The sequence below is a fragment of the Notamacropus eugenii genome, chromosome 4, assembly GCF_028372415.1.
Source record: "Notamacropus eugenii isolate mMacEug1 chromosome 4, mMacEug1.pri_v2, whole genome shotgun sequence".
Classification (NCBI taxonomy): domain Eukaryota; kingdom Metazoa; phylum Chordata; class Mammalia; order Diprotodontia; family Macropodidae; genus Notamacropus; species Notamacropus eugenii.
In genome coordinates this window covers 151,325,997-151,353,467 of record NC_092875.1, presented here as the reverse complement: position 1 = coordinate 151,353,467, position 27,471 = coordinate 151,325,997, and the positions used below count along the sequence as shown (strand labels likewise).

At 39.8% G+C, this 27,471-nt stretch overlaps 2 protein-coding genes across 18 annotated transcripts in view; one reads left to right on the top strand and one right to left on the bottom strand.

Annotated features, from left to right (window-relative positions):
• RNF19A (ring finger protein 19A, RBR E3 ubiquitin protein ligase) overlaps window positions 1-17,040 on the bottom strand; it is a 103,331-nt gene extending 86,291 nt beyond the window's left edge. For 10 of the 17 annotated variants that reach the window (XR_011965826.1, XR_011965832.1, XR_011965824.1 and 7 more), the window contains exons 1-2: window positions 12,076-12,186; window positions 8,584-8,737 (exon numbers count right to left, since the gene is read on the bottom strand). The gene's annotated coding sequence lies outside the window, so the exon portion shown is untranslated. Of the gene's footprint in view, window positions 1-8,583; window positions 8,738-10,814; window positions 10,994-11,669; window positions 11,742-12,075; window positions 12,187-12,644; window positions 12,758-13,114 lie in introns of those variants that run through there. The other 7 variants (XR_011965825.1, XR_011965833.1, XR_011965830.1 and 4 more) reach the window with 4 other exon arrangements.
• On the top strand, window positions 11,675-13,456 carry LOC140500662 (uncharacterized). Its single transcript, XM_072603403.1, has 2 exons — window positions 11,675-12,185; window positions 12,751-13,456. The coding sequence occupies exons 1-2, from the start codon at window positions 11,675-11,677 to the stop codon at window positions 13,074-13,076; spliced, it is 837 nt and encodes a 278-aa protein (XP_072459504.1). The 3' UTR covers window positions 13,077-13,456.
• Window positions 17,041-27,471: the final 10,431 nt, after the last annotated feature.

Below are 27,471 nucleotides of genomic sequence, written 5' to 3'. Positions count from 1 at the left end.
ATACTCAGGTCAAATCTCCCTTCCTCCAAAAAAACAAAACAAACAAATAAAAAGCTTCCCTTAAATGCTGAAGCTCACTAGGATTCTTTCCTTTCTCTGAACTCTTAAAGCACCTTCATTCACCTGGCACTTATATTCTAACTGTACTACATGAAAGGTTCACAAAGGCAGAGATCATGTCTTAAACCTCTCCCTAAGTTCAGGGCTTAGCATGGTCCTTTGCAGAGAGCAGGTGAACTATAAAAAGTCTGTAAAGGATCAATAAACAGCTATGTTAAGCACATACCATGTGCCAGGCATTGTGCTAGGTACCAAGGATACTAGGACAGAAATGAGGATGATTAAGAGAGTAATGTTAAAGACTAGTTATGAGTATCCAACTTTCAATTTAATAGCCCTAGCTTTTTTCAGTGTTAACACAATGGTCTTCCTTTGGTCTAATTCCTTCTAAAAAGACTAAAAATTAATTTGATACTCTCACAAATTATAGGCCCATAGATTTGGAGTTGTAAATGATCTTAAGAGTCAGTCAGTCAATACACACTTATGAAGAACCTACTATGTGCCAAGAACTTTGCTAAGCACTAGGGATACAAAGAAAATTAAGACATTTCCTGCCCTGGAGGAACACACAGTCCGATTTGAGAGATAAGCAGCAAAAAGCTAGGTACAGATTATATAAAGGATCAAGTAGAAACAGTCAATAGAGGAAAGGAATTAGAATTAAGGGAGCTTCCTGACAGGATTTTAGCTGGGACTTGAAGGAAGTCAGGCAATCTAGGAGGTGGAAATAAGGAGGGGGAGTATTCCAAGCATGAGGAACAGTCAGTGAAAATGCTTGGAGTCAGGAGACGTTGAATTGTCTTGGAGGCAAACCAACAGGCTACTGCCAATAGTCCAAGCATGAGATGATGAAGGCATGAACCTCAGGGTAGTTTTACTACTAGAGGAGAGAAGGAGGAATATACAAGAAATGTTATTAAGGTACAACTGGCAGTCTTTGGCAACAGACTGGATATGGGGGGGAGGGGACAGGGTGAGAATGAGGAGTCAACCTATATGGCAAGCATAAATGATTGGGAGGATAATGATACCCTCGATAGTAATAGGGAAATTAGAAGGAGGGGATAGTTTTGGGGAAAATAATGAGTTCAGTTTTGGATATAGTGAGTTTAAGAAGTCTAGAGAATATCCAGTTCAAGATGTCTAACAGGTACTTAGAGATGTAAGACTAGAGGTCAGCAGAGGTTAGGGTGGATAAAGTTAAACAACCATTAACACAGAGAAGACAGTTGAATCCAAGAGTGCTGATGAGATCACTAAGCAATACAGAGGGAGAATAAAAAAGGGGCCAAGGCAGAGAGCCCTGTGGGACCCCCAGGGTTAGAGGACATGACCTGAATAAAGATCTAGCAAAGGAAAATGAGTTGAAGCTATTAAGACAGGTAAGGGATGAACCTCAATGGAAAACCTAGAGAGAAAAGAATGTCAGAAAGGGAGTAAGTGACAGTACCAAAGCTGCAGAGGTCAAGGATGAAGAGACTGAAGAAAATGCCATTATATCTGAAATAAGCAGTTTCAGTTGAACAATAAGGTAGGAAGTCAGGATGCAGAGAGTTAAGAAGAGTGAGGAAAAAAAGAAGGGTGAAAAGCCACTACTGTAGATGCCTTCTCAAAAAGTTTAGAGGGAAGAGGGCATGTGGGACAATAGCTAACAGGGATGGATGGATTAAATTATGGTTTTTTAAGAATGAGGGAAAACATGGGCATGTGTGTAGATAGTAGGGAAGCATCCAGGAGATAAGGAGAGTCTGAAGATGAGGGGGGGTGGCGGGGGAGGAATGTGTAGATGGGCCCATCTGCTGCTGGAGATGAGAGACAGTCACTAAATACAATCTCATTTTACAGATGAGGAAACTGAGAGTGTGAAAAAAATTTCAGTGACTTGCCCAAGATCACACAGCTAATGTGATCTGAACTTGGGTGTTCATGACTCCAAGGATACCACTCTATTTATGGCACCAAGTCTAAAAAATTAAAAAAAAAAAATTTTTTTTAAGATGTCTAGGATCAAAATCTGGCCTCACATATACAGTAAAACCTTTTTCTATAATAGAGAAAAAATATCCCCTACCCAAAAATTTGTTTTTAGTATATCACTACATCTGAAAGGCTTGGTGTCTTCAAGGATTAAAAATGATGAACCCTATATTATTCAGACTATCCAAACACCAACAACACCCTAACCTTTCCCCAAGTATGTTATTATATTTTTTATCTTTTCACATTAATTTTGCTGAAATTATTTTTTATATCAAATAGTTTTCACATAACCAAAATTAGTTAAAATTTAAAAGTATATGTTTTGTTAGAAAGTATGTGTGTGTATTTGTTAGAGAAAATACATAAATAAACCAGGTGTTTTAGTTTTTTGAAGTGGTCATCATCTTCCAAGCACAGTATGGGAAAAATAATCCTCAAATTCATGTTAGCTTACTGAAAGCTCTCCTCTTAGAATCTTCTAGTTTACTTTGATATATATCATTATCAAGCTATGCTTAACTGATTAGACTGTCCTAGACTAAGGACTCTCATTTCCACCTAAAAAATTATTTCTAACTAGGCTAACATTTTACTTTTTCCTATTTTCTCCCAGTCCTTCCTCCATACCCTGTCACATATTGGTTCTAGAGCCTCATTTTCCCCAAGCTTCAATTCCCATTCATATTTATTTAAAAGAAAATAAACAAAAAGCCTTCTGGGGCCCAATGGGATTTTATATGAATACATTTTTTGTTAAAAAAATATACTATAATCAAGGTAAAGTAATTCCACTGATCTTTTTTAATTCCAGGAACTTAAAAAAATACAAAAGTCCAAACTAATACTTTCCTGAACCCTTCTGTGAGGATTTTACTTCCAAAATACTAAGAGTAAGTACAAATATATACTTTAGATATTAAGATAGTAGCAGCAAGGCCACAGGGAAAGAGACAGCAAGAAAATTAATATTACTAGTGTATATAATTTTTACTTCCCAGTCTTGCTTATCCTGGGGGGTACTTCCTCTAGTAGTCCTAGTAGAATGCTAAGATTCAAAAGGAAGATTTTTGTTTCTGATAACATAAACATAATTTGGATCCCATGATCAACACACAAGGATAAACTCTTTTAGTTTATTTTTTGGTATGGTTCCAGAAATTTCAGCAAACTTTATCAGTCCAGTTTGAAGATTACTCTGGCATTTAGCATAATGTACAAACAATAAAAAGGCCTATTTTTTAATAATAAATTTTTAAAAAAAAATACTAATAGCTAGCATTTTATTTATTTATTACATTTTGATATGAAAAGGAATGTATAAGGGAATAAGTATTCATGAATTTCTATGTGCTGGTACAGAGTCAGTGAAAATAACTCAACTGATGAAAAATCATTGTGAAGACTGAGTCTTGTAACCCTGTGAATTAGGTGTTATAATCCTCATTTTATAGTTGAGGAAACTGAGGTTGACAGACATTAAGTGACTTACCCAGGGTCCTAAGTGTCTGAGGCTATATTTGAACTCAGGTCTTCCTGACTCTAGGTCTAGTTATATCTACTCTAAATAAACTATGGGTTAATCTCAAAGAGCAGAAGATGTGTCATGTATATACTATACTGTATGTAATACAATACGATGAATCATGTATCACTTCACCACCTAGTTGCTTAGGTATACCTGCTCATCTAGTTCCAATATCAACAGAATTCTTTCAAATGGTACCCTCAGTTTAAAAGGGAGACACATATTTTCATTCATGTCAGTACCACACACCTTTAAACAGTACTTTATTTGACAGCAAGAAAGGCAGGTAGAAAATGGATTGGTTTTAATTTTCTTCCCACTTAAGGTTCTGAATTTTAAGGTTTCAGATGAAAAAACCCACAAGCTACTTACCATAAATCCTTCAACTAAAAAGATCAAGCTAGATCAGGAATTCTTTAACTAGGGTTTATGGACAAATTTCAGGGGGTCCATGACCCTGGTTCGGTAAAACTATTATCTTTAGGGCAGAGCCAAGATGGTGGAGTAGAAAGACACACATATGCTAGCTCTGAACCCACAGCCCATAAAATATCTGTAAAAAAGAACTCCCAACAAATTCTGGAGCAGCAGAAGCCACAGAACAATGGAGCAGAGGAGATTTCTGTTCCAGAGAGTCCCGAAAACCTCTCGCAAAAGGTCCGTCGAGCCCCGGACCCGGAGCTGAGCCCAGCCCAGCCCTGCCTTGACTGCGCAGCACCGAGAGGAGCAGATCCGAGCAGGCTTCAGGGACAGAATCTCCAGCAGCCATGTGGGTCCCTCCACCCACTGGCCCCAAAGGTTGGTGAGAGGGTCTTCTCGGCTTGCCGAGAGGGGAGTGGGGTGCCCCCATAACTCAGGCCCCCTCGGGGGGCAGCAGCAGAGGCGGGAGCAGACCAGGGCTCCCCAAGCAGACAGGAGCCCGGATCCATTGTTGAAGGTCTCCACATAAACCCCCTGAGGGAACTGAGCCCCGTGAGGCGGCCCTGCCTCCACCTGAGCACCTGAACTTAATCTCACACTGAATAGCAGCCCCGCCCCAGCCCAAAACCCTGAGGCTGGGAAGCAGCATTTTAATCTCAGACCCCAAGTGCTGGCTGGGAGGATCTGGAGGCAAAGTGGGTGTGAAGAGAATACTCAGAAGTCAAGTCACTGGCTGGGAAAATGCCCAAAAAAGGGAAAAAAAAAATAAGACTATAGAAGGTTACTTTCTTGGTGAACAGGTATTTCCTCCCTTCCTTTCTGATGAGGAAGAACAATGCTTACCATCAGGGAAAGACACAGAAGTCAAGGCTTCTGTATCCCAGCCCACTCAATGGGCTCAGGCCATGGAAGAGCTCAAAAAGGATTTTGAAAATCAAGTAAGAGAGGTGGAGGAAAAACTGGGAAGAGGAATAAGAGAGATGCAAGTAAAGCATGAAAAGCAGGTCAGCACCCTGCTAAACGAGACCCAAAAAAAAATGCTGAAGAAAATAACACCTTGAAAAATAGGCTAACTCAACTGGCAAAAGAGGTTCAAAAAGCCAATGAGGAGAAGAATGCTTTCAAAAGCAGAATTAGCCAAATGGAAAAGGAGGTTCAAAAGCTCACTGAAGAAAATAGTTCTTTCAAAATTAGAATGGAACAGATGGAGGCCAATGACTTAATGAGAAACCAAGGAATCACAAAACAAAACCAAAAGAATGAAAAAATGGAAGATAATGTGAAATATCTCATTGGAAAAACAACTGACCTGGAAAATAGATCCAGGAGAGACAATTTAAAAATTATGGGACTACCTGAAAGCCATGATCAAAAAAAGAGCCTAGGCATCATCTTTCATGAAATTATCAAGGAAAACTGCCCTGAGATTCTAGAACCAGAGGGCAAAATAAGTATTCAAGGAATCCACAGATCATCGCCTGAAAGAGATTCAAAAAGAGAAACTCCTAGGAACATTGTGGCCAAATTCCAGAGTTCCCTGGTCAAGGAGAAAATACTGCAAGCAGGTAGAAAGAAACAATTCAAGTATTGTGGAAATACAATCAGGATAACACAAGATCTAGCAGTTTCTACATTAAGGGATCGAAGGGTGTGGAATATGATATTCCAGAAGTTAAAGGAACTAGGACTAAAACCAAGAATCACCTACCCAGCAAAACTGAGTATAATACTTCAGGGGAAAAATTGGTCTTTCAATGAAATAGGACTTTCAAGCATTCTTGATGAAAAGACCAGAGCTGAAAAGAAAATTTGACTTTCAAACACAAGAATGAAGAGAAGCATGAAAAGGTAAACAGCAAAGAGCAGTCATAAGGGACTTACTAAAGTTGAACTGTTTACATTCCTACATGGAAAGACAATATTTGTAACTCTCTAAACTTTTCAGTTATCTGGGTACTGGGTGGGATTACACACACACACACGCACATGCACACACACATAGAGACAGAGTGTACAGAGTGAATTGAAGAGGAGGGGATCATATCTGAAAAAAATGAAATCAAGCAGTGAGAGAGAAATATATTGGGAGGAGAAAGGGAGAAATGGAATGGGGCAAATTATCTCTCATCAAAGAGGCAAGCAAAAGACTTTTTAGAGGAGAGAAAAAGAGGGGAGGTGAGAGAAAAAGAGGGGAGGTGAGAGAAAAATATGAAGTTTGCTCTCATCACATTCCACTAAAGAAAGGAATAAAATGCACACTCATTTTGGTATGAAAACCTATCTTACAATACAGGAAAGTGGGGGAGAAGGGGATAAGCAGGGTGGGGGGGATGATGGAAGGGAGGGCATGGGGAAGAGGGAGCAATTTGAGGTCAACACTCATGGGGAAGGACAGGATCAAAAGAGAGAATAGAAGTAATGGGGGACAGGATAGGATGGAGGGAAATATAGTTAGTCTTATACAACACGACTATTATGGAAGTCATTTGCAAAACTACACAGATATGGCCTATATTGAATTGCTTGCCTTCCCAAAGGGAATGGGTGGGGAGGGAGGGATGAAGAGAAGTTGAAACTCAAAGTTTTAGGAACAACTGTCGAGTACTGTTCTTGCTACTAGGGAACAAGAAATACAGGTAATGGGGTACAGAAAGTTATCTGGCCCTACAGGACTAAAGAGAAGATAGGGACAAAGGAAGGGAGGGATGATAGAAGAGAGGGCAGATTGGTGATAGGAGTAATTAGAATGCTTGGTGTTTGGGGATGGGGGGGAGGGGACAAAAGGGGAGAAAATTTGGAATCCAAAATTTTGTGAAAATGAATGTTAAAAGTTAAATAAAAAATAAAGAAAAAAATATTATCTTTGTTTTCACTAATCTCCAATTAAAATTTAGCAGTTCCTTCTAATATGAACATAGGCAACAAACATTCTGAGAAGAGAGCCATACGTTTCATCAGACTGCCGAAAAAAAAAAAATGGTTAAGATGTCTGGGCTAAATGGTTGAAAACCAATGCCCAGACCGACTATATATGCCCTCCTGAATTCCTAAGGCAAACTGTAATTAGTTCTTATGTGCAATTTAAGTAACACTGCATAATGTTTGGCCTTATTTGGCTTTTCTCATATTTTTATAATACATCTTAAAATAAAATTAATTACAATGGAAGTCCTTTGGCATTGCTACTTTTCCCTGTTTGAAAATGTGTCAGACTCAAGTCAAAACACATTTATTATGTACTTATTACATGTATGCCAAGTACTGTGCTGACGAGTACTGCTGCTGTTGTAGTCTTGCCATTAAGCAACTTCCATTCTAAAGGGAGAAGACAACATGCAGAAAGAGACTGAAAAGAAGAAGGGGAAGGTATTCATCCACAGAAGGTAATGGGGGAATGGTGACAAGCTCTAGATAATGAAAAATAGCTGGTCTGGGCCCTCCCTCAAAATAGAGGTCTGTGGAAAACTAACCAATGGGAGATGAGGGCCACAGGAACAAGAGGAGGCAGCTGAGGCATGGTGGTGAAGTTCCAAAGAATGAAAAGAAGCATCAAAACAGGTTAACTGTATGTAATATGATATGATGACTCATGTATTACTTCACCCCCCCCAGCTGCCCAGGTGTACCTGCTCATCAAGCACCACTTTGGTATCTGAAGGGACATCCCTCAGGAAGACAGAGGCATCATATAACTTAATGATGTCATATGCAGATGGAGAGATTCCATGTTGAACAAATACAAGACAGTATTTATCTAGAAGCCTAATGCCATAGGTTTCTCCTACTGTTCTTCCCTAATTTTTCTTCCCTCTCTTTTATACCCTACCCCCAACATGTGTCTTCCCTATGGCTTATCTCCATCAGACTGCCTCTTCTGCTCAAGCAGTCAGCTGGACTACTCCTGACATTACACCAGGGCTATTTATAATCTAGGGATCTTGGGAACAAGGGAGGGCCTAAAAACAATAATTTGGCGTAATGTACATACTACCTTTCAGGCCCAAAAGCTGATCTGGAGACTTGGATTATTCTAGTTCCAGCTCTGTTGCTAAGTGTGTAGGTGGCTATGGATAAATTGCTTAATCTCTCTGAGTCTCAGCTTTCTATCTATTAAATCAAAGTGCTAAGACAACACTGTCTAAGGTTTCTTTGAGATTTAACATTCCATGATTCTCTTAATGAGAATTTCTGAGCCACTTTTTGCTTCAAAATAAATCAAAATGCAAATACAGTAAACACTCAAGTTATGTTACCCAAAGTCTCCCATATAAACTTCTCCAAATACATACAACAGTTATAATTAACTACTATTTCACTGAATATTTTTTAAAGCAAGACTAACTGTTACCAGCACTAAGGTTTCTAGAACCCTTTCAAGGCCAATGTCATAGAATACTGTTGCCATCAAGAGAACAAACTGATTATCCCTTAGTTATCTAAGCTATGAAGAAAGCAAACCCAAATACTAATATAGTGTACTTGAAAAGCCACAAATTTTTCATACTTTAAATGTAGAAAATATAAATATGGAAGTTAAACAAACAACAAAAAAAGTGAAATAACCAAGTTGACAGGCATTCAAAATATCTCATTACCTTTTCTGGTTGAAGTCTACCACCATCTGGAATAGATGTATTTAGCAAAGCAATATCATCCCTCTGTCTTCAACTGTGCAGGTGTAGTTACACATGTGTATTGTTTGGATCTTATGCATCTTCTTTCCGCTAACAAAGAAGTGACATCTTAAAACTGAAAATATAAATATAATGAAGGTAAAATTAGCTTCTGACAGAGGAAAAAGCCGTCACCAAACCATCAGCTTAATTAAGTATGGAAAATTTAGCTGTTGTAGAGAAGGGTTTATCAGTAATCAGATTAACATTTTGCTGAACAGGAGTCAAACCAAAGCTTCTAAGCACTGAAGTGTTCCATATATGAGAGTATTCTCTTTTTATTAAAGTGTTTCTGCTTGACCTGGTAGCTTGGAAGACTCAGTGCATTATGTTGCTGAAGATACTTTCAGAAATGATTAGTTTACTCTACTTATACTCAGAAGTGGCCTAATTTTGCCTCCAGACCATAAAGATATGAAAGCATATGATTTGTCTGGAGGAAACCAGGGTATATTTGACAAATGAAAAGGCCCTTGTGAGTGGCTTCAGAGATATATAAAAAATATATATTCCAAGAGTCACTCAACTATGTTTCTAATAGCTTGCAGAAAGAAGTGGAATTCTTTTATACATCCATTACTAATACCTGTAGCTAACATAACTAACACTATGTACAAAACACTGCACTAGGTTTTGGGGAAGTTTATTTGGGAAAATAAATGACATGTTATTCTATAAATCACAGCACAGAGATACTAAGAAAATTTAAGCTACATGAATGAAACTGTTCAAATAGTCTACCAATTTTATGGAAGACACAGAAACATGAACCAACATTCAATTTTTGAACTCAATGTTTTTTGAGCAAAAAAAAGCAAAACATGATGATTAGAAGCAACAATGGTATTCAGTGTTAAGCCTAAATCTTCAAGATCAAAGAATGAACTACCAGAAATATTAAAATAATATGATACAAGCCCTAAGAACGTTTCCTTTAAATGTTCTATTCTAAATCCATCCAACAATTCTATAATACAAACATTCGACTCTTTAAATTTAAATCACATAAAAAAGAGAAGGCCACAGGGGGTTGGGCTTGTCAACAACAAATATGACTATATGATCCAACCAAGTACACTGAAATTTTATGAACTACTTTTCATATTGTTTATTAAGTAACTTATAAAAAACAAGACCTTTATTAAGACTTATTTCATATGCTGTGGGGAAAATAATATAATCCTGTTCAGTAAGATGAAAAAATACTCAAAACAAGTGATTTGCTAAGCTCACATTCAACACCAAACTCAAGAAACAAACTTCAACACAAGATATTTCAATGCATGGTAAAGCAAAAAAAATACCACTTCTATTCTAATAGCCAATTTATGCAACCAAAAATAAAACAGATAATTAATTTGCCTGTTTCAGCTCTGATTATTTCTAAGTCTTAAAAAAAAAAAGTCACAAAGTAAAGTTAATATGGCTAAGGTCTAGTATGAAATTCAGAAATATTGATGAGACAGTAACATCAATTTCCAAATGTAAAGATTTTTAGCCAGGGTGATTTTTAAAAACAAAGCATATTTTCATAATTCTTATGAATGGTCTCTATGAAGACTTTAAAATTTAAATATTTCATCCATATCATAAATCCAAACAGCAACTATGGGTTAATCCCAATAAGAAGAAGATATATCATGAAGGTATTGAGTCCAGAGAGCCCTCTATTCTGGATGAGTTGAGGAGGACAGAACACAGTTTAAATGGGGGTAGACTAATCTAATAAAAGATAAGCAAAAAAGAAAATAAGCTGTCGTCTAAATATTTCGGTTTAATCACCAAAAGAATTCTTATAATCTTCTGCGGCGTTTCTCTTGAAGGACTTGGGGTTTTTTATTCTTGCTTTTTAAAGTAAGCTTTCCAATTCCATATTAACAAAAAATAAGATATCCTAAAAAATGTTCACTTTCTAAAAAGGAGCTATTCATGGATTGTTTTCTATGAAAAGAGCTTTTGAAAATGAGTTCAGCAGAAGACAATCTTCCCCTTTCTAAGCAGGTAGGTATGTATGTCTTTAAACTTTAATTCAACTCAGACTCCTCAGTATTGAATAACAAAATTTCATACAGAAAAAGGAATGACTAGCTTCCTAACGATGTTTATTTCAAAGTTACCAGCTAGGCATGAAAGTCTTTTCCCGGTGAACTCACCATCATAGCGTTGTTTACACTTTTTGCAAGAAAGACAAGGCCCAGTCTGCGATCCTAATAAGTGAATGGAAAAGTTGGGAAGGAAACTTCCAGAGTGCCCTTGTTCACAAAACTGAGACATGCAGACAGACACCAGGACAACTGTATATCTACAGGAACGCCTGGAGACAAAAACTTGGTAACGTTCCCACGGAAACACGTCAAGGGCAGGGCCCTGTCCAGTCAATTTAGACACCAGAAAAGACAGCAAGGTTAGATCGGATGGATGGCTGCGCCTCTCTTGGCATACTGAGATCTGCAACTCGTATTCCCAGTCAAAACCTTACGTGTGCTAACTGTGGGAGCCCTCTCCTCACAACCACTGGAAGAACAGAGGAGAAGGTCCGAGTAAGTGGGAGCAGCCGAATCAGGCGACTTTCCTACAGATCTCCGCCTCTGCACCCCTTCTCCCACACACAGAGAGCCTCTGCTGCTGCCTCTGCCTATGGACCGACCCCGTCCGGGATTACTGAGCGGGCCTGCTCTTCCCCTTCACGGAGCTAGGAAACCAAAGCTACGTTAGGGCAGCTGGCAGGAGAAACGAGAACGGCCAAGCCAGAGGCGTCAAGGCCGTGGGCCCCAGGCTGGGGAGCCCGGAGGAGGGGCAGGAACTCGGGGACCCCCGTGGAACCCTCCGGGGCCGCCGGCGTCTCCCGCAGTGCTCTCCTCTTGGGGGCACATTCCCATTCTGACCCCCGCCTGCCTTCTTCGGGGGGCCTCCTAGCTGGGGGTGGGGAGGGGGAGAAGGGTGGACCCGGCTCTCGGAATTTACGACAAGACCCGGAAAACGGTCCCGTTAGAGCCGATTTCACCCACCAGGAATGCGCTCCGCCCCCGCCGCCTCCCCGCGGCGGCCGCCGCTCAGGTCTCCCCTCCCTCAGGAGGTTGGGGGAAGTGCTTCCAGGGGAGACGCTGCCCCCCTTCCCGTCACAATACTGCCGGGGGTGACCCCCGGGGAAAACACGAGCCGGACTGCCGGGGCGGTTCCCCTCCTCCCCAGTTCGGCAGGGCGTCGGCTCGGCCCGGGGAAAGCCGACCCAGAAAAACCAAAGCAAACACAAAACCCAAGGCCGGCCGGGCACTCCCCGGCCTCTCCCTCCCCGAGGGCTCCCGGCTCCTTGGGCGTCCCGGAGAGGGGAACAGCCGCGGCCTCAGCCCCTGAGAGGGAGCCGCAACGCCAGAGACGCCCTTCTCTTCCCGACCCTTCCCGGAGGCCCGATACCTTCAAGTCAAGCGCGGAGGAGGCGGCGGCGGGGGCCGGGGGACCGCTGTCTGCTGGCGGCCAGGCCCATCTCCCCGCAGCGGCGGCGGCGGCGGCGGCGGCAGGAGGAAGTACGGGGGGAGGGGTTCTGCGGGCGGAGGCGCCTCTCAGATGGGGCAGGGGGGTGGGTACGGAGGAGGGGTCCAGGCGGCCCGTTTCCCGGACTCCTCCTCCTCGGCCCGCTCTCGGCGGCTCCTCCCGACAACTGCCATTCTCCCACCTCCTCCTCCCCGCCTCCGCCCCGCGTGCCCCGTAGTGCGTCACGGCGGCGCCACGCCCCCTCGGCTCGGTTCCTCGGAGCTTCGAGAACGCGGCGGTCGCTCGGGGCGCACCTCTCGGGCTCTCCCTTCCCCAGTCTCCGCCCCCCCCCCCCCCCCCCCCGTCCAGAGATACCGTTAGCGCCGTTAACGCTCCCCCGTCCCCGCCGTGGATCTCGGGGCTCCGCCTCTGCTCTATCCCCCGCCTCCTCCCTCGTCCCTTCCCCACTATCGGCCTCGAGACCGTGGACGCCTTCCGAAGCCTCGCCCCACCTGGCGGCGCCGGCCTCCGCAGCCTCGCAGTCTCCGGGTGCCGCAGGTCGGCCGCGGCCGGAGAACTTTTGAACCGGCTCTAGCTTCTCTTGATCTTTCTTTCCAGACCGCGTTCATTCCCCTCGAACGCCGCTGGTTCCCGGGCTCAGGCCCTCCAGACCTGCCGCTGCGGGGCAGGTGCTCGGGGCAGCTGCAGCCTTGGCCCGCCGGCTGTCTGGAGCCGGGCCGCCGGGTCGGACTTCTCACCAAGGGGAGTCCCGCCGAGCCACTCCCCCTCTTAGTCCGCGGGCTGCGGCCCAAGGAGATGCTGGTCTACCTGGGCCAGGAGAGAAGCCGGACCGGGCAGTGCCCGCGGAGCCCGAGCGGAGGGTCCCGGAGCAGTCCTGGGAAGCCTCTGCATCCCTCGCCAGAATAATGCTTTTAAGTGCGTAGGGACGGCAACAGAAATCAGTCTATTGAAATACACTTACCATATATATTTTTTAAGGTTCATCGATTCCGGGTTGAGTCTCTGCTTTAGTAAAATCCATCCTACGTGGCCTTTTAAGTCGTTTTCATTCCATTTTGCATCTTTTACCTCTATTTCAATTTTATTTCCTCATCTCAATGCCTGTCGTCCGAAATTACCTCCAGTTTATCCTCACTATATCTTGTTTATATATAAATGTTTGTATCTCGTCTTCCCCCTTTAGGGGAGCTTCTTGAGACGGTGGCCGTCTTCACTTTCTTCTTATCCCCGGTGCTTAATAAAACGCTTCTTGACTTCCTTTGCTTGAAGCCGTTGGGGGCGGGGTGGGGGTGGGGAGTTCGTTTTCAATGCATAATTCTGTTGGTCGGAGTCCTAGCTCTAGAGTCAAAACACCTGAGTTCAAATGCCAAGTTCGGCGATCATCCACCCGTTGTGACCTTGGGCAGTCCCTAAACCCAAGTCTTGGGTTTCCTCATCTTAAAATGAAGGGATTGGACCACAGACTGGATCGTTTCTAACGTTCCTCCCACCCTCCATTAGATTTCTTTGTTCAAGACAAAGAAAAATAAAAGTCCCAGCTCCCAAGGAGTTTATACTGCCAAATACAGTATCTACGCATGAAAATGAATGTAAAATGATACAAAGTAACTAAAAGACTGTCAGTAACTGGGAGTATCCAGAAGGTCTTTGTGTAGGAAGTTTTACTAGCTAAATGATGCAGTCCTATCCTTACCCTATTCTCTCTACATCCTCCAGATGTAAGCTTTTATTCATTTAGTCTTTCTCCAGAAGTAGAGGTATGACAAACAGATCAATAAATAGATAATAGAAAAGGGCCAAGGAGTGATTTTTGTTTTGAATATCGAACATTATGCCCCAGACCAATATTTAGAGTGGCAATAAATATTTCTAAATAATTCTAGTCCTTTACCCTTCTTGGACACTGGGGGGAAAAAGTCCCCAGCCTCAAGGCACAGTGAGGGCCTTTCTATCCCTTCCCCATACATACATACATACATACACGTCCAGGTATATGAAATCCTAGTCTTAATTTCACATTTATATGTGCATTATGTATTATATATGCAAAATTAAGAACAAGGAGATAACAGATTTTAGAGCTGGAAAGGACTTAGAGACCATCAAACCCAAGCTCTCTTATTTTATGGATGAGAAAACACAGTGACTTGCATAGGGTTTCACAGCTAATAAATGTTGAAAGGCAGAAGTTGAACTCGGGCCTTCCTGTTTCTTCAGTCTAACCACAGAACCACTTTAACTGCCTCCAAACCATAAAGGGTCATCTGACTAGTACTTTGTGCAGTCCTTGCTTTTAAATGCTTACTGACTTGACTCAACTCCTTTAATTTATGGATGAGAACTGAGTCGGAGAAACTGTAGACATCAGAGGCTGGGATTTGAATTTGGTGCAGTAGCTTTCAATCTGGCACTCTGAAGATCAGAATATTTGCCACTAATTTAAAGCAATTTATTGCTTTTCTGACTTTGTGGTTTCTGTTTCTGCCTGGCATTTTCATCGTCATAAAGTCATGTCACCTTCTTCTTGACCCCATTTGGGGTTTTCTTGACAAATACTAGAGTGGTTTGCCACTTCCTTCTCCAACTCATTTTATAGATGAGGAAATTGAGGCAAACAGGGTTAAGTGACTTACCCAGGGTCACGCAACTAGTGTTTGAGATCAGATTTGAGCTCAGATCTTCCTAACTCCAGATCTGATACTCTATCCACTGTGCCACCTAACTGCCAATAATTGCTTTTATATAGCACTTTAAGGCTTGCAAAGAACCTTACAATTATTACTTCATTTTACCTTCACTACCATCCTGGAATGTAGCTGCCATTATTGCTCCCATTTTACATATGAGGAAACTGAATTAAAAGAATAAAGCTGTTGAGGGAGATTTTTAATGTTGTAGATTTAAAGCTGAAAGGGACCTCAGAAGCCAGTTAGTCCTACCCCACTCATTTTAAAGATGAGTAAACAGGTCCAGAGAAGCTAAAGTGATTTTCCCAAGGCCATATCAGAAGATATGACCCTAAGCCCTCTAACTTTAAGGCCAATGTTTTCTCCACTATACTACCATTATTAAGAACTTCTTAAACATCTCTGATAATTCTTAAAATTAAGTGTATTGCCTACTTCTACATATAGGAAGATCTCAAGTTATTGGCTATATTAACTTTCTTGTAAAATTAAAGGAATAGTATTGGAGAATTATTGATATTTTCTGATTAATTACATTAAAATATAGAAAAATACTATGAAAACTATTAATTATAAACTTCCAGATGACTTTTTTTCTCTACTTCCCAGAGCACTAAAGAACTTTTCTGCTCTTACTAGGGGTTCATTCTACAACATAATTTTATGCCCTCACAAGTTAATTCCCAAAACTTGTCAGAAACTTTCCATATAACCATAGCTTTGGCACCACTAGTGAAAACTTTAGACAGGTATAGAGATATTATATTACTTCTTAAAAGATACTGAGATCAACTCAACTGAAATCAGCAGGTACCTGAGTTGATAACAGTTCCTCTAAAGCTAAAATTAAAACAAATACACACACATGAATTAGAAAAGGAAAAATATCATTTCATACTTATAGGATGACTGATTTTGCAACACTATGATTTTTTTCTTTTATATTCAGTATTTTATTCCCCTACCCCATTACATATGAAAATTTTAACATTCGTTTTTAAATTTTTCAGGTCTAAATTCTCTTCCTCCCCAAACCCTCATTTACAAAGCAAGCAATTTGATATAGGTCATTCACGCATAAGCATACAAAATATATTTCCACATTAATCATATTGTAAAAAAAAAAAAAACCGACCAAAAAAACTAACAAAAATAATGAAAGTTTTCAAGGAAGTATACTTTGATCTGTATTCAGACAACATCAGTTCTGGTGATTGATAGCGTTTTTCAGAACTGTTTTAGATCATTGTATTACTGAGAGTGGCTAGGCAACATTCTGATGGTTCTACTCATTTCACTTTGCATAAGTTCATATAAGTCTTTCCAAGTTTTTTCTGAAATGATCCTGCTCATCATTTCTTTCTTTTTGTTTGTTTGTTTTTTAAATTAATTTTATTTATTTTCAATATCCTACAATCATTACCATATAACTTAGATTATTATTTTTCCTCCCTCCCTCCTCCCTCCCTGAGATAGCATACTATTTTGTATAGGTCCTACACATACTTTCCTATTAAATACATTTTCACTATAGTCACGCTGTGTTGAAGAATTAAAATGAGTGGGAGAAGTCATCTAACAAACCAAAATGCAATATACCCACACCCACACCCACATACACACACACACACACACACACACACACACACACACACACACACACACACACACACAAAATGATCTGCTACATTTACATTCTGCAACTGAATTCCATAGTTCTTTCTCTGGATGTGGAAGGCATTTTGCCTTAGAAGATCATTGGGAATTTTTTTAAGTCCTTGCATTGCAATGAAGTTCCAAGTCTACCAGAAAAAACTCTCGCACACTGTGGTTATTGCTGTGCACAAGATTCTCTTGGTTCTCCTCCTTTTGCTCAGCATCAGTTCATATAAGTCTTTCCAGACCTCTCTGAAGTCTTTCTGTTCATCGTTTCTTAGAGCACAATAGTATTCCATTACATTCATATACCATAATTTATTCAATCATTCCCCAATTGATGGGCATCCCCTTGATTTTCAGTTCTTGACCACCACAAAGAGTGCTGCTATAAATATTTTTGTACATGTGGGACCCTTTCCCATTTTTACGATCTCTTGGGGATACAGTCCTAGAAGCGATATTGCTGGGTCAAAGGGTATGCACATTTTTGTAACCCTTTAGGCATTGTTCCAAATTGCTCTCCAGAATGGCTGGATCAGCTCACAGCTCCACCAACAGCAACACTATGATTTTTAAAAATCTTTTTAAAATTATAAATTCAGCAGGAAAACAATTTGTGGTCAGTTTTAAAGGAAATGAACAATCCTCCCTCCCTCTCCTTCCGCCTTGTTATAATGTGAATGAGATCATATTTCCTTAAGCCCTAGATAAGGGAAATTTGACTTTCATTGCTCAGATCTCTTTGCAATCATTCTGTAAGTATGAGATGCCCTTTTACGTTCACAATATTGTACTGGTACTGAGTAAAATATAAAAGAAGTATAAGATGTTATCCCAGTCTCTCAGGCGTTTGTGATGTAGTTCAGAAGTCACTAAAGATAGGATGGATAGAATATTGGACTTGGGGATGAGGAAGACTAGTTTCAAAACTCTATCTCCAATCATTATTGTCTGTGGTAACTTGATAAACTCATTTAATGTTGTCGGAAACAAGCAAGTTCGGTTTCCACAGTTTTGAGTGGTCGGGATTGTAACCTAGTACGGTTAGGTAAAGGTCAGAAACTTCTTTGAAAACTTGAGGAGCTGTTTGAGGGAAAGCCTATCAGAGAGGAGAACATAAAGTCACATGGCCAGAGGATGGTGGTGGGCTAAGTCCAAAATCCGGAACACTATAAGAAGCTTCCATTATTCTAAATGTGTTATAGTCTTCCAGTAGCCACGTTGGAAACTACCCATTCATTCAAGGGAATGAATATGGAAGGCCCTCCCTCCTCTGAACTCTATTTTAATAAATTTTCCTTGATACCTTTCTGTGTGTCAAGTGTGTCTCTAACAATGTTCTTAAGGCTATTTTCTCATTTACAAAATGAGGACAGTATAACATTCAAATGAGAAGATATAAGTAAACCACTTTGCAAACTTTAAAGCACTAGGTAGATGGCAATTTGTACTGTCATATACACATGACAAAAAGCTGAAATGTAAATGATTAAGTCACCAAGTGAATGCTGTGGAAGTTCCAAGGAGGAGATCCACAAGTCAGGGAAAGTTTCATGGGGAAGCTGGGATTTGGATGGATCCTAAAAGATGGGTGAGATTTAGAGAGGTAGAGTGCATTCTTGACAAGGTCGATAGCATGAGCAAAAATTTTTAGAACTATGAATGAACATGATATTGAGGGGAGACAGGGAAGATATTCATCTGCTGGAACAGAAGTTTTGTTAGGCGATAGTGAGAAATTTAGTAGACTAGCTCTTGTTAGAGCCTTAAATGCCACAATTTGGCTTTTCTTCTATGTCTGTTCATTACACAAATATGTAGTTAGGAACTATGCTAGATGCTGGGGATGATAAGACAGAAATGAAACAATCTATACTCTATTAGATGGGAATCAATGTGTACTTAGAAAATTAAATCCAAAACACATTCAAAGTAATTTCCAAGGGCACTAATAATAAATTGAGGAATCAGAAAGGTGACTTAGACTGAACTTGGAAGTTAATCTAGGGATTCTTCAAGATAAAAGTGAAGAGGAAAAGAGTGCTTTTTGGGCACTTGTGCAAAGGTATGGAGATAGGATACAGGATGTCATGTACAAGAAAATGCAAGTAGGCATATTTGGCTACAACATGGAACAACGCATGATGAGCTCCAAAGGGAAGTTGAGGGTCTTAGTGTGAAAGGTTTTAAATGCTAGACAGCAGAGTTTGTATGTGAAACCAGGGACAATTTGGCAGCTACGATGGATTGTCAAGGAAAGAAACTGGTAGGAGGATGACCTGTTAGGAGGCCTATTCAGAAGTCCAGGTAACAGGTGATAAGGGCCTGAATTAGAGTGGTAGCTGTGTAAGGTAGAAGAGAGGAGATGGATGTGATTTGTAGTAATTGTAACATTTCCTTCAGGCTACTTCTCCAATTCAGCACTTATACTTAGGAGTCTGGATCTCCGAGGGGTGACTACTCCCAGGTTCTAGGTACTTTATGGTCTGTATTAATAAAACTATACCTCTTGAAGCACCTACCAACGAACTTTTCTTTAATTCTTAGCTAATAAATACAATTAACTCAAAACAAAGGCATTTACTATGACTGTGTACTAGTACTATTTAAGGCATTTCCCCCATAAACTTGGAGGCATAGTCACCTATGTTATTTGCCATTTCATGAAACCTTTGGCACAGGTTGTTTTATCATGCTTTAAAAGCAAAAGAAAAATTAAATTCAGATGCCAGTTGCCAGTTTTACAATTCAACTTCCTTGAGCCTCAATTTCTCATCTGTAAAATGGTTATAATACTTGTATCTACTTCAAAGGATTGTTCTAAAGATGAAATGAGTTAATTTATGCAAAACTTAGAAGGCTATAGAGATACTTTTTATATTGCACACATGGAAAAGTACACATTTAAATTTGTATGAAACGATAGCTTTTTTTGATAACTTTATTTCTATAAGAAACAAATAGTTTATAGAGTGAATTTTAAATACCAGTTTTAATATTGTTCACTGAAATGCTGCAGGAATAAACCCCTGTTAGACTGTCTTCCATAATGAAAGTTTTCTAGAAATAGCATAGCACTACAGTGTCAAAGATATACCCCATGTGTGAACATCTGCTGAGAGAAAAATCCCTAGAGAACCTAACCTAGCTTAGTGGCCCAATGGTTAGAGAGTTGGACGTAGAGTTAGGAAGATCAGAGTTCAAATGTGACCTCAGATACTTGTTAGTTGAGCAAGTCACTTAACCTCTGTCCATCTGTTTCCTTGTGTATAAAATGGGGAAAATAAAAGTACCTCCCTTCCCAGGTTGTTGACGATATAATGAGATAATGTCTATAAAGTGCTTTGCAAAGTTTAAAGCCCTGTGAATTATTGTTACAGCTCCAAATGTATGATCACATCATTTTTATTCTCTCCTTTTTATTTTATGATATATACAACTGTTGTAGCATCAATCACTAGGGTGAAACAGAGAAGCCATGAAATATTTAAGCAGAAAGAAGAATGTAGAGAAGAAAAATGCCACTCAGAACATATAAACTCTGCAACAACAGTACGTGTTTTCAAAAGAAAACATCTTTCCCTCTTCTTTATTTTGATTACCGCTTTAGCCCCATCCATACCATTCAGAAAATTCATCTACAATTACCAAAAGTAATTCCATTTCTGGGATGGTTCCAATTTTTAAAAAATCCCATCTACTTTTGCCAGGGGAATCCCATTATAAATGTCTTTAGGGAAGAAATGTTTAAACAGTTACTTCCCAGAAAATGTGGCCAGGTCTCAAACCAGTATGCTGAAGGTCTTCATATTTTTTTTTTTTAAACGGGCAGAAAATGACATTAAATACTATGGGCACAACAATAGGTACATTCAGTATTAGAATAGAGAATTTACAACCCTATGTGGACTTGGGGGAAGTCCAGATTTGATAGTTACAGAAAAGCATCACCTGCTTGGAAAAAAAAAAACAGTGTGCTAAGCCAACAAGCTTATCAATGATCAAAGAGAACAAGATGTTAAAATAGCTGGATAATTGTGTAAGGGGAAAAAAAAACACATCAGGAATCTCATCTATAAGGCAGCTAGGTGGTACAGGAGATAGAACACAGGTTGGAGTGAGAAAGAACTAAGTTTAAATCTAACCTGAAACTCTTACTAGTTGTGTGAACCCTGGGTAAATCACTTAATCTCAGCTTCTCTGTGTGTAAAATAGGGATAATAAATAGCATCTACTTCCCAGGGTGGTTGTGAAGATAAAATAATATTCTAAAGTACTTTGTAAATATAAAGTGCCATATAAAATACTGTTATTATTAGAATAATAGAATTTTGTTTCTGGAAGGAGACTCAGAAATCATCTGAGGTTCAGAAAGTTTTAAATGGATGATCCAGAGTCATACATTAAGCCAAGTAGTTAAGCAATAACTAGAAGATGTCTCCTAGAATCTAAAACTCCTATACAATTCCATTTGACATATTTTTATTTTAAATTATTAGATTCCTATTCTGAAATTAAAAAAAAAATTTTTTAGTTTTCAAGTGACAAGAAGACTAGGAAAATTCCAGTGCTTACCAAGGTGCTTCGATCACATGGTCACACAGATCTTATGGAATTAAAACAGTAAACATCAATATTATAGTTTTCACTAGACAGAGGAATCCACTGTGCCTACAGCCAGGACAGTGAGGATTCATAAAAATAATTTTTAGTTTCTGATCTATCGACCCTGTTTAGACCTTCAGTGAAATCATGTAGTACCAAGCATTTTGGGACTCAAAGTATGTGTACCTGAACCAGCATACTTTGAATAAAAGGAAACTGCAACACAATCAAATTCAAAAATTTAGGTGTCTTAAGTAGATAATCAATCATGAATAGATGATTCTTGTACCTTCTCCACATTGTACTGGATTACATGCCTTGCAGGAAAAGGAATGTGGCATTTTTGTTCTCTAAAATTAGTATTAAATTATCTTGTAATTTATGATGACATTTTAGGAAATCTAGGCAGTTTCTTTCAGTTCTATTTTGACCTGCTTATACAATAAGAAGGTATTGTCTTTAATGCAGTCTTTAATGGATCTTTTCATACTTTTTCTCCAGTATCTTCCTCTGAGGAACCTAAATATTCTTAGTTGTTTTGAATGCAGCTCCCCTTTTGCACCCTCTACCAAAAGATTTGAAGCATTTGGATGAAGCCTCATGACTGGGATAGAAATGCAGTTTGTTTTGATCCATTGATCGATCCATTGTAGCTTGATCATGGGTGCTGTCACCTCAACTGGTGGTAGAACAGCCTGAGGTCAATAATGAGAGGTATGTTTGGTTAGACTAGTCATTGCTAAAATTTCCATGGAATTGATGGTTATTCTCCCCCTCTTCCTGAGCTTAACTGTGCCTTAATGTTTTTACATTTCTGTTCATATAGTATTAAAATACAACATAAAAGTATGATCAACCATCTCAATTTCTGATTTGTATATGTCTCATTATTTGGAATAGTATGTATGAGAGGAGGGTAGCAGCTAGCTTATTATTCACAGAGAAGGAAACAGAAAATAGACTCTCGGTTGGAAATTTGAAAGATCTTCCCCAGTGGGGGCTTTGGAGCTAAATGAAAGAGAATCTTATTTATATTACATAACTTCCCCATAGCAGGAGAAAGATTAAGTGAATCTGCACCTGTTACCTTAGGCAAAACTTGAACCAAGAGAAAGCAGTTTTAAGTGGTAGGGAGGTTTGATGATTAGGAGTAGGAAGAAGTTTCCTTGCAAGTAGCGGCCCTCAGGCAAATTTTCCTTCTGTTATCTACTCCCACAGCAAAGTCAAAGAAATTCTCCTCTGGTACCGGCAAAATAAAGGCATCAATTTAGGGAAAGTCACCCTCATAGGAGAAATCTGAAGGGAGGATTTGAGAAAGGATTGGCTCTGTTCCCACAAGAGTGGGGGCCAAAGAGAAGATTTTCTTCTTTAGCTAAGCACCTCCAATCCCAGACCCTGCTATATGTGTATAATAAAACTCATGAATAATTGAAAAAGAACATTTGGAGAACTAGAACAAAATGCTCTCTTTTTATAGGAGAATTGGTTGTTGTTTAGTCATTTTTTTCAGATCACAATTCTGTGATCTCATTTGGAGTTTTCTTGACAAAAATACTAGAGTTGTTTACCATTGTCTTCTCCATTGTCTTCCAGTTGAGGAACAGAGGGAAACAACTTCTCCACTGTCACACAGCTAAGAAGTGTTTGAGGCCAGATTTGAAATTAGGAAGATGAGTCTTCTGGACTCCAGACCCAGTGCACCACACCATCTAGCTGCCCCGTAGGGGAGTTTAGATGGTGTGGTGCCCCCTTCCCTCCTCCTCCCCCCCTCAACCCCCCTGCTTATGTATTCTACTAGTGCGGATGAAATATTTTGCACTTGGCCTAAATTGAAAATCTGATCACTTAATTATTATAAGAATATGGCTATAGCATAGTTCAACTCATGTCTAAATCCATTGCTTTTCCTTTAAAAATTATATACAGTAAAAACTTGATGGAATGGAAAATTATCTCATAGATGTTTTCTTATCTTCCATGATTATAAAAGGATGGTAAAACCTCTTGTCTATAAAGCAATGGAAAGAATATTGACTCTGAAGTCCAAGGATTTGTCTTCCAAATCTATCTCTGACATTTGCTTCCTGTATGACTTTGAGTTATTTAACTCTAGGCCTCAGTTTCCTCATCTTTAAAATGAAAGTGGCTGAACCGGATGGCCGCTGAGGTCTCTTCCAGCTCTATGCCTATGATCTTTATCCCACAAACTTGTTCCTTCCCCATCAGTAGGATACCCAACTGCTCAACCACTACAATCTAAATTTTCCAGAATATGCCTTTAAGGATCAATTAAAAGAACTGAAGGTGTTTAGCCTGGGAAACAGGAAACTTAGGGGAAATAGGATTGCTGTCTTCAAATATCTGAAGGGTTGTTCTGTGGAAGAGAGCCTTCACCAGTTCTGTTTAGTTGCAGAGACTAGAACCTTGATAGGATGAGTAGTGGATGCTTAATAATTATTTGCTGTATGAAATGGAATAGAATTGAAATTTTGCATAGAGAAGTGATTTTGGTATGTGAAGTAAACAAGTATAAGAACTGGAGCTATCACATAATGAAATGTGCTTCAAAAGGAAATGAGTTCACTGTCTTTGGAGATAAAAAGCCTGTTGGTTCACAGTTTACTGGGGATTTTCTCGAGGGAAATTCCTACTTCAGGTACAGGTTGGACTTGTTGATCTCCAAAGTTCTTTATAACTCTAGGATTCTATATTTATTAATTTAACTATATAAATTAATTGTTAATTAATTTAAAAGTGGGCCATTAGTCCAATATGAATTGCTTCCATAGTCACCCACTTTAACACTGGTCTCTGGTGTACACTTATTTTATTTTATTTTTTTTTACTAATGTAGTGATTTGGCTCTCCCAAAGTGAGACTGGTTATATCTTTCCCTTTGGGGTTCTAGATACCCCCAAAAGACTATGGGTGTCTTTTTCTAAGCTATTGGCTTGAAATTCTTTTCTGGTCTATTCTACCTACTCTTAAGTCCAGAGATTAACTACCCAATATCATATAACCAGTTAACAACAATTAGCTTTTACAAAGGGACATTCACTTTAAAGATATAGCAATAGCAATACAACACATTTCTCCTCAGAACTGCAGGGCACACTATCCCCTATATCACTTTAGTTTCTGGGCAGAGAGGACTTAAATTTAACTAGTTTTCTACATAATATTTGCCCCACCAAGTTCACTTCCAAATATGGGAGAGCTGCTTGGATGAGTCTGTGTCTCAATGCTGCTGGACTGTATCCTAAACATTATTCCTCAGGGCATAAATGAGGGACTGGCTGGCCACTAAACCTGACATAGATTATGCTTGTAGACCTCCTGGTAGTGCTCTCTCTCTCTTCTCACTCTCTCTCTCTCTCTCTCTCTCTCTCTCTTTTTCAGTCTCTCCTTATTTCCCCTACCCCCACTCTCTTTTGAAGATTACAAGTTGTAGCTATCTCCAGTCTCTTTCATTTAAAAATAAGAAGATAGGCACAACAGTGACAGAAGCAATAGGAGAACCCTGTATTCTTTTGCTTCATGCCAGTCCTGAGTGAAAGAAGCACTGAGGACCTCCCCACCCCCATAACCAGAGACCTTCAGCAGCTCATCCTTCTCCAAAATCAGTGAGTCTGGAAAGAGCCTTCATCAAGAGACTATCCTTACTAACTGGTACCTTTTGAATCTACCTCAGTTTTATCTACACAGCCATTCAAAAAAGGCTCATTTTTATCATGTAGCTAGCAGACTGGAGCCAGCTATTATATGTTTGTCTCGTTCAAAGTGGAGAGCAAGGCTCTTTACTTTATATATCACCCTTCCACTCCTATACTGTACACATAAATTTCCACCTCTGCATTCCTCTCTAGGCTTCATGCCTGACTCTCCAGGACTTCTTTCTCTACTATGCCACAAAAATCTGCTCACGCTGGAAGATCACTCTGCCCCTATACCTCCTTCTTTTAATTGGTCACCCTGAAATCTCCATTTTATGTAAAATGTCCAGGCCAGTTATGTTCACTCCTTCCTTCCTTGCAAGGGTCTCCATTCCTGACTCTCTGTGCTTCTTTCTCTATCATATCTCTACTTGGGTACCTTCTCTCCCCCCTACCCACCACCCCTCCACATGCTTTTCTAATTAATTTTATTGTCTTTCTCTATCAGAATGTAACTTCCTTATATGACCAACAAGATGGAGGACCAGACATCTTTACATCTTCTTATACCTGGCCAAAATAGGAATCACTTGCAAGAAATAAACCTATTTCAGCTGTCTCCATGGTCTAGTAGAACAAGAATCAAATGAGGTAACAATTTAATGAACTAATAGTGAAGAAGGCTAATTCTTAACCTCTAACTTGCACCCTCAGTTCCCTCAACCCCATGGGCAGAGCTACATAGATGGGCCTACCTGCTTGTCACAGATCACGACTCTATCCCTCCCTATTTCCATTGCTAGAGAAAATGAAAAGGCAGAAACTTGATCTGCCTGAGAGGCAGTGTGGTGTCACTCTGTGCTGTAGTTGAGCTCAATCACAAAACTGAGGAACAGAGGGACCTGGGGCAGAACATGTGTGTATGGCTGGGCAGTGCTCCACTAAGCCTGAGGGAAAGAGCCCAGCACTGAGCTGGAGCCGGTTCTGTCCAGACTGTCTGACCACTGTCAGATAAGGCTAAACAAGGCAGTGGGCAGAATTACTTTGGAGTCAGGGGCTAGAATCATTTGTCACTCTGGCTATATCTATATACATACAGCTCCATCCTTGCCTCAGGAAAACTTGCTTTCTTCACATTGAACCAAAATCATTTCTCTATGCAAATTTCAATTCTATTACATTTCATATAAAAAATATTTATTAAGCATCCACTACTCACCCCACCCTGGTTCTGTTCTCTGCAACGAAACAGAACCGATTAAGTCCCTCTTCCACAGAACAGTCCTTCAAATATTTGAAGACAGCAATCTTGTTCCTGACTGGCCTTCATCATTGGATCATAAGCTAGGGATTAGAAGAAGTAGGGAGAGGCAGTGTGAAGCAATAAATACATAGCCTGGTTTTGGAGTCAGAAAGACCCAGATTCAAGTCTAGCTTCTGGAATATACAATCTATAAGTAACAGATGAGATGCTGAGCTACATTATTAGTGCATGCACTGATGAAATTACACATGTAGACCAAAAAAAAAAAAAAAGCAAAATAATTAATTGCTGGAAAAGAAGGTCCAACATTCTGGAGGTGGATTTATTGTGAAAACAGAATTTATCTCCTGCATAGCAAAAATAATTGGCAGAGTAGAAAAAATTGAATTCATAGTGGCAAATGTCACTGAACAAACAAAAGAGACAATAACTTACTGGGAGTGGAAATATACAGAAGTGAAAGACGATCTGGGAGAAGAGAAACAAAAGGCAATAACTTAAAAAGAAAATGTGATATTCATACAAGCAAAACATACTAATTTTGAAGACAGGATGTGTAAAGACAAGTTAAAGATTATAGGTCTCCCAGAAAAATATGACAGGTCAAAAACCCTGAAATCCGTAATCAAGAAGTAATATGAGAAACTGCCTAGAACTTCGAAAGACAGAAAACAAAATGCTGTTTGAAAGAATCCATAGATTGTTTCTAGAGGAATGTAAGCTTCTCAAGGGCAGGGACAGTCTTTTATTTTGTTTTATATTCCCAGTACTTAACTGAGAGTACAGAGTAAGAGCTTAATAAACGCTTGTTTACTTGCTTGATACATCATCATGCTTCACAGCTTCTTCCATGTTAGGGATAAAGGTTAAACTTCCAGCTTGTGCCAATATCCAAAACTGGATCACTCCAAACTTCTGTTTTCTGTCTTCTTTCTTCTGGGATGAAGAACATTGCTAGAAAATATCAGAGAATTGTACTGACCTATCCCAATACAAGTACATCCTTTCTATTTCCAAACAGACCCTCATTGCTACTCAGAATTTCAATTATTAATCTCTTGATCATTCCTTTGTATATTCCCTACAATGAGTATTCCAAGTCTTTCCAGTTCTTTTCAAGCCCCCATTCCTACTCTAGGTCTTCTCACTCTCAGTGAATGACCTTGACTCCTACTTTATTGAGATCAAGGTTATTGGATGTCAGCTTCCTTACTTTCCTTCCCATCTATCTCAATATAGTTTTCTTTTCACCAAATTCCTCTTCTTTTGACACATCCATTCAATTCAATTCAATCAGCATGGGGCTAGACACTGCTCTGGGGCTAGGGATAAAAAGACAAGATTTTCCTCTTCATTTCCAAAGCTAACCTCTATCTTTTAGCCCTTGACCCAGTCACTTCCCCCTTATTCTGTATTCTTTTTAAAAAAATGTTATTTGAAACATAAATTC